The 8031-nt window shown below is 32.2% G+C and overlaps 1 protein-coding gene across 1 annotated transcript; it reads right to left on the bottom strand.

The window, feature by feature from the left end:
- Positions 1–584: 584 nt before the first annotated feature.
- On the bottom strand, positions 585–1911 carry LOC7478023 (transcription repressor OFP7). The gene has a single exon (XM_002310765.4). The coding sequence runs from the start codon at positions 1756–1758 to the stop codon at positions 673–675; it is 1086 nt and encodes a 361-aa protein (XP_002310801.1). The 5' UTR covers positions 1759–1911; the 3' UTR covers positions 585–672.
- Positions 1912–8031: the final 6120 nt, after the last annotated feature.

The following is an 8031-nucleotide window of genomic DNA, read 5'->3' as shown; positions in this document are numbered from 1 at the left end:
ACATTAGAAAAGGAGGAGGTAATCTGCAACCAGAGATAATCTCGATTAACCTTGGTTAATGATCTACACAATGAAAGTAACTGTCATGTTACACTATAACCGAAACCTTCATTCAATCAAATTATTGGATATATATAAAATTGTATAAACATTAATAAAAACCAAATCTCCTAAAATAATTATTGTGCATCTTCTCGTACAACACTATTTATTGTAATAATAATAAATTTACTCTTCAATTGTAAAATCTTTGAACTAGGTTTTGGAAACAAAATATTCTTTTCGTTTTTTGTGTAATTAAATTTTTTTTAGTTTCATCTTTCATATTTAATTTGTTTAGAATTCAATTTTATATGATCTTATTGTTCTATATTAGTTTTTTTTTTAATATTAATACATGTCTTATTTTATATATGTTATAAAATATCTTAATATTGCTTAGATTTTTTAATTTTAATTTTGAATTTTTTTATATAAAAATACACATTGAAATATCCTCCATGTCCGGCCGGTTAAATTGCTAGTACATACTATTAAGAAAAAGGAGGATAATCCAGTGTCACGGTAGATTAACACGAGCAATCTTTCTGATTATAGTACTAATTTTTATTGTTATTACCCTTAATTTACCGCTACACATTCAAAGAGCTCTAACAAAAAAAAAACAAGAAATTAAACAGCTGAAACCCTATAAGAAATAGATCTTCTTCTACAAAACAAAGTCTCCCAAATCTCACTAAAAGCTTGAACAATAACCCCATGATGCTCCCTTGAATTCAAAGACAAGAAACAATGCAACAACTGCTCTAAATCTTTCTCTTCAAACATTTCCTTTTCTAGTATCATTTCCATCATTGATCTCTTAAAATCCTCATATGGGTCCTCTGATCTCTTCACCACCGCAAAGCTCTCTCTTACCTTCCCCTCCACCGTGCACGGTATCAGCCACTGAAACCTCGACAATCTTGCAGGCGACAAAGAACCATCGCGGCTATTTCTTTCCTTTCGTCCTCTTCTCGTTGTTCCTTTCGCTCCATTCTTTAAAACACAACGCCCTTTAGCCTTCTTAGCTCTCTTTTTACGTGAAAATGGAGATTCACGTATTGTTTCTAAGTGGGGATTGAATTCCGAGGAAGAATCAGTGGAGAAGCTCCTCGAAGAAGAGACTAGAGTTTCTGTTTCTTCGTCGTTTATGACATGCTCGTCGCCGCTAAAAAATATCCCGCTATCAGCTGAGGAAGTGCTGATGCGGATTCTTGATGCCGTTTTCTTCTTTTTGACTCGTCGTTTTTTCTTCTCGATTTTAGATGGAGGGAGAAAAACGTCGTGGTTTTTGGAGTCCTCAGAGGCTGAAGAGTTGTAAATCTTGCGGCGGGGTGTTGAATCGTCGTCAAAGAGCTTGGCCACAACGTGATATTTTTCTTCCTCTTCCCAGTGGAAATTTTCAGTTGGTGGAGAGGATTTGGTGTGGTCGGTTTCAGAGAGGTAATGTGTGGAGGGTTTTGATCTAAACCCACAGCCCATTGATGTGAATGCCGAGGACACATGTCGCCTGATGGAAGAGTGATGGAGAGGTTTGGAAGGAGGTGGTTGTGAGGGTGGGAGATGGAGGTTGTTGATGATGATGGAGTTGTGGTTGACTGGAGATAGTCTAAGAAATGAAGGGACAGGATTTGATGGGAGAGTAGAAGGGTCTTTGGAACGGCAAGATTGAAAGGAGATCACTCGAGAGAATTTGAGCCTGAAACGTTTAGCCATTGTTAATGTTTTCGGCTTTTGGGCTCAAGTGCTTTGTAAGTGTCAAAGCATTAAACTGTTTGTATGAGGAAGCTGAAAGGTTTATATAGGGGTGGAATGAATTTTCTTTTTCCTTTTTTTTTCTTTTTTCAATGATTAGGAAAGAAGAGGGTGAAAATGTGCATAACAGCCGTCTACACTAACATTAATATATATTGACCACGATAAATTGGAAAAGTAATTAGTAATCCTTTTTTGGAAAAAAGAAAAAGAGAAAATACACATGCATGTCCCAAGCAATCACTGAATGTAAGAGACGTATATATTGTACCTTTTCTACCAAGCAGGTACTTTTGTTGGTTTTCCTGTGCTGGGGAAATGGAGACTGACTCGTTTTTGTTAAATAAAAAGGGTTAAATACTGGGGTTGATTTGGAAATGAAAAACGGAGTAATTTATACTTGTTAAACCTATCTCCAGATTGGTATTACGTTCTGAACGGAGACTATAATCATGTTGATCCCAGGAGAGAATTTCTCAAAAATTCAAATCGTTTTCCATGTATTCTTGAATAATTCTTGGAGGGAAGCTAGCTAGCTACGTCTATCCCAGGAGAGAATTTCTCAAAAATGGAGACTATAATCATGTTGATCCGGTGTATCCAACCGTACACTGACGGATTCTTTAGCGTATGGGAACTCTGATGGTATGGAATTAATTCTACACGTGGAGCCTCCTTCTTTTTATCTAAATTCAATTTAATCTATAAAAGTACTAGCCTTTCTGGTAGTAAATAGATTATTTAATCTTTTTAAATTATTTAAATTCCTTTCGGTGGCTAGGAAGTCAAAAAAGCAAAGACAAAATTCGTATCTCAAAGTAGGATTGCATACATTGACATGGATATCAATGCATTTTGAAATCATGACCTTAGAAAACTTCTCCGTCGAGGAGCCATTGGCTAATCATTGACCGCTCTTTATGTGATTAAGCACTTTAATCAGTCTCTCATCCTATGATCTTGCCCCGCATCAATGATGAATGATCATGCAAATTCAACAGCGAGAGATCGAGCCTGTAAATTCAAATCCAGGGAAGATCTTGGGTCTTGTTTGTGATAGGCAAGTAAAGCAGATTGCTCAAGGCATGCACAGACCTCAATGGTGTAGCAGTCGCAGTGAAATATGCTTTCAACTCTGAAAGGCTATTACACGATCAGATTCAGGCTTTACCTCATGAACGGTGATGTCATCGAGTTAATTCATATAGCAGTGGAAAAGGAAGCAAAAGCAGCTCCTGTCATCTCCATGTTTTTTAATTAGCATTATGCTGTATCACTTCTAGAGCACAGGGAAGAAAAAAGGAGCCTGGCTTTTTTTATGTTAGGATTAAACAAATTTATCAATGGAAAAAGGAAAAAAAAAAGTCAATACAATGAAGCTCCTCTTCTCAAAAACATGGTGGGGATCCAAGGAAACAAAATGATGTTTGCATGCCAGTGTCTCTTTCCCTTTATTCCCTGCCCTCTTGGGGGACACATGGTCATTGGCGAAGCTTAAAGCTTCTCTCTGCACTCAATATTGTCTCCAGCATGGTTGTGCCTCGTTTGTTTTGGTAATAGAAGTGTTTTTGCAAAAAAATGGTTTTTTTTTTTAAATTAGTTTTTTTTTTAATATTTATTTTAATAAAGTTTCAAAAAATAAAAACAGTTTAAAAAACCTGGAGCAGAGTAGATGGTTTTGCTTGCCCCTCGACATGTCAGGCTTTTAGTTTTTCTAACATTGATAAAGCCCAAATGCCTAAATGGGCTTGGCTTAATTGGGCCTCTATTAAGAAGTTAAGAGTGGACAAGAGAGATTATCAGGGACATCTATCATGACAAGACGGAAGACAAAGGTCTATAAGGAAGTACGTAGTCAATAAGTTTACCCAATAATTTCTCGAGCACAAGAACTGTGATAATTGTTTGAGAGTTAACTTTCGGCCCTTCTCGAAAGTTATGTTTTAATATAAGCCCTCCAACCTTTTAATTTCTTATAATGACGTCCTAATCCTTTAAATATTTATACAATTCAAATACAAGATTACCCAAGTGTAGAATGAGAAATTGTAAAATTCTCATAAAATGATCAAATTTAGTGACAAATTAGAAGTTCGAGGACTTATGTTAACAACTTAACCAACAGAAAAAGAAAGCTAAAAACCCTAATACAATAATGTTTAGAAAAAACCTTGATATTTATTTTTTTTCCTTTACCACTTGGCATAATTATATTGGTGCTCAAACACTTGACGTGTACTTTGCCCGCAGCATCATGGAGACAAGTATGTGACTCGTGAATCTCGAGGATAAGCCTGCTAGATGTGAGATGTCCATGCCAACTCTAGACAGGAAATCCATTTTTTATTCCTTATTGTTGCCACTTGTGGATATCATATAGTTATTGTATTAATTAAAGAAACTTATATAGTTGCAGTGTTTTTATTGTTCTTATCTTACAGAGTAAACTACAAACGATCTGCGTATCTTCACTGAGAAATACAAAACACAGCTCCCATAAATTCTTCTGTTAATTCCAAAAAAAAAAATGAAATAAAAAACTTAAAATAAGCTCTTAAAATATAATTTATATTTTATCTCTTTTAAATGAAAATCTTTTGGATTTAATTATAATGTATACAATGTTACGGTTACCTTATATTATCAATTAATTTTAATTAAAAGAGAGAATAGATTTAAATTCATGATTATTTAATTATTAAAATTTTGATATTATATTGAATAATTATTTTAAATAATTAAATAAAATACTAAGATATCATTTATATTATTTTCTAATATATTTAACAGACTTAAAAGAGACTTCTCTTCTTCCTTTTCTTCCCCAATATTGACTTCAAATTTTCTTTTCTCGTATTGTAACATGTCACAAGCATGCAATTCTCTGAAGCTAGCTAGCAAGTTGTAAGCATCTTTACTTGCTCTCTCTCTCTCTCTCTCTCTCTTTCTTCCAGGGAATCATGAAGAATTAGAGGGGTATCGTTTTTATCATACTAGTTAAATCGCACGTGTTAGATGCAGATGCGAATTTAAACCGATGATCATTTTCTAAAAACAACACCTTCAAGCACCAGCTCATTCATTAAAAAGTCAACCATGAAGTGTGATATTCTTGTATTTTAAAGCACAACTATTTTTAATTATTTTGGTTTAAAGATAATATATTTTGTTAATATTCATTTTGTTTGAAATTAAAATAAATGCTAATTTAAAAAAATTGCTTTGTTTTTTAAACAAAATAGGGTGCCAAAAGTATAGTTTCTTTTTGCAGGATCCATTTCTTTAATTAAAATGATAATTTCCTCTCTTTTTTTTTAAATCACAAACACCAAAGATACTAGTGTTTTACATAATTCTTATAATTTCCAAGTTTTTTATAACATATTTATTTTTTGGGCTTCTTAAATTATTTTTCTTATGGGATAAAATACGAATATATTACACCCCCTCAATTTTCGAAGCAATGACGCACAAATAACAAGGTGGCATGATTTTACAGGTGCATAATATTTTGGACGGAGAAGGTGGGAATATACGGCTGATCGTCTGCTAGATGTGATGATATTCGAATGCAATTCCTCACTGTAAACATGTTTCAATTCAATTTGCCAACCTTTACGGATCCTGAACCAAATTAGTGCACGTATAATAACTTGTTTGTCTGCCCTTTGCCTGCCAAACATTGCTAGATATTTATTGAATAGAATAGGGTTAATTAATATTATAATCATGGAAATTAATTAAGCCCTTGAATTATTGATAATATTCTAACGCCCAAATTGTCATTAAAAAAAGATTGTCTTCTTAGTTCCGTCACCTGTCTCTCTCAGGATGTGGAGAGGGCCACATTGCATTAATGGAAGAAAACAAGCGTTCGGCCATCGAAAAATGACAGAAATAATAGATTAATTACGTTGAAAATTATGAAAGGATGCACGACTGAGGCTAGCAATGGGCTCCCCTCTCTATACGTTTCCTTCCAAAAACCTCCATGCTCCTTTGTCTTCTTCACACGAGTTGACTCAATTTACAGATTTTGACTCTTGAATATGCATGACCTGCTGCTGTATGATGCTCGAGCTGTGCTTTCTGGCTTTGTATTCCTCTGGGTCACAAATCACAGCCAAATAAACAAAGAATGAGACCAGATGGACTGTCAAGTACACATCTGTTCCCAAATTACGAGATTATATTTTAAAAAAAGATATTAGTTTAATTAGAATCCCAATTAATTAATCCAACATGGTTTTTGTTTGTTATTCTTCTGTAAAGTGATCCCTTTTTCTAGCTTTGACATGATATTTTTTTCCCAAGTAGATTTTTTTTAGATAATTAAATATCCGTAGTTACATGATTGCACATCCCGACAAATGAATTCCATTCTAGCCCAAGTCAGGTTAAAGAAAAACTCAGTTTTTTTTATTAAAATAATATTGTTTTAAAATCTTTTATTAAAAAATAAATAATTAGATTTACCATGGTGAACTATTCAATTACCCAATAAAAAATAAAAATCAAATTCTTAGTACTCCATAAATATCTTCTTTCTTTAAGCATACGTGGCACCTATACGAGGCGTCAACCCGCCAACATTTTCCTGGTATGCATCAAGAACAGAAAGGGCTTAGTGGCTCAAAAAAAAAAAAAAAGACAAGATAAAGTGCTCGTGGATGGCGGTATAATTTGGCCATCGCATCTAGCCAATGGGTGATATATTTGACCAATGAATCGTTGATTTAGTGGAACCAGAAAACCAGGGACCCACTTTTTTGTATAGAGCAGCATCCACATGTGTGCAACAGCCATAACCATCCATTCGAAATGAACAATGGTACCTCATCTTTTCTGTCATGAAATGTAAATCACTGTTTTGATATTAAAAAAATTAATTTAAAAAAAAATCCCAAACACCCCATTAGATGTGCCGCAAGTCACCCGCGCGGCATGAAAATAATATTTCTAGCATTTTTAACCGTTTTCATGACATTTTTTTTATTATTATATATATCTAATGCATTAAATGATCTCATTCTTGTATGTGAAAATAATATCTCATTTTATTACCAAAAGTAATTCCCCATAACAAAATTAAAATTCATTATCTTTTTTTATTTCTCCTACATGTTCTTCTTGGTTTATAGAGAGTGGCGTCTTTAAAACTTTGGGTTTTTTTGCCCTCTCAAACTTTGATAGAAAGTATTTTTTGAAAATATTTTTAAATTAAAAATATATTAAAATAATATTTTTTTATTTTTAATATTAATACATCAAAACCTTAAAAAACATGTAAAAAAATAATTTAATATTTTTTCAAATAAAAAAATAACAAACTAAAAAGAGCGCGAGAGTACCAGTAAACACAAGAGTCAAATAAACTTTTATAATTTAGTACATTCATATTATCCATTTTGAAGTTAGAGGGTTAGTTAGAATTTTACTCTTACAAAATGAGATTTTTAAGCTTTTTTAATTAGTATTATGATAACAGTTGCTTTTTAAAGTATTTATTTATTTAAAAAAATATTAAAATAATATATTTTTTTATTTTTTAAAATATATTTTTGACACTAACACATCAAAACAATTAAAAAACACTGAATTTTTTTTTTAAAAAAATTAATTTATTTTTAAAATCACTTTTAACACACACAAATAAACAATCAATCTCCTGTGAAGTGTTTGTGGGTATAAAAGATTAGTGGAAAAGTAACTTCTTCTTCTTTTTTTTTTTTTTCATGTGAAGTGAGGATTGATGACAATGTACATGGGGAAAATTTTATGGTATTGATACGAAATTTTTAGTATTTAAAAACCCTTACAAAGAAACACAGTAACTGTGGATCAGAACATTTAAAAGTCTATAATTTCTTAATATTAGATAATGAAAATCAAAAGCGTACAAAACAATGTAAATAGTATGTCCTATTTGAGCAAGGGATAAACTAGGAAATAAAATAAATCACAAATCCCAAAACTAATTTAATTTTAGAAATAAGTAAATTCGGAAAAAAAAATAAAAATAAAAATTCTTAATTCCTAATCTGGGTCATTCTGAATTGATCAAGATCACTAAAATGCCTAAAAGTGAGCATTTTGATTTGGATAAATAACATTGGACGAAAATGTTAATTGGCAAACTGCATTTAAATTCAAAATGACGTGGAAAATTGGTGATTAAACATTGAAAATTGCTAGTAGTTTTAGATAAGTGCATGCAAACCACAAATCTGTAAT

This window comes from Populus trichocarpa, chromosome 7 (assembly GCF_000002775.5).
Source record: "Populus trichocarpa isolate Nisqually-1 chromosome 7, P.trichocarpa_v4.1, whole genome shotgun sequence".
In the NCBI taxonomy this organism is placed as follows: Eukaryota; Viridiplantae; Streptophyta; class Magnoliopsida; order Malpighiales; family Salicaceae; genus Populus; species Populus trichocarpa.
This window is presented reverse-complemented; position numbering and strand designations above follow the sequence as displayed.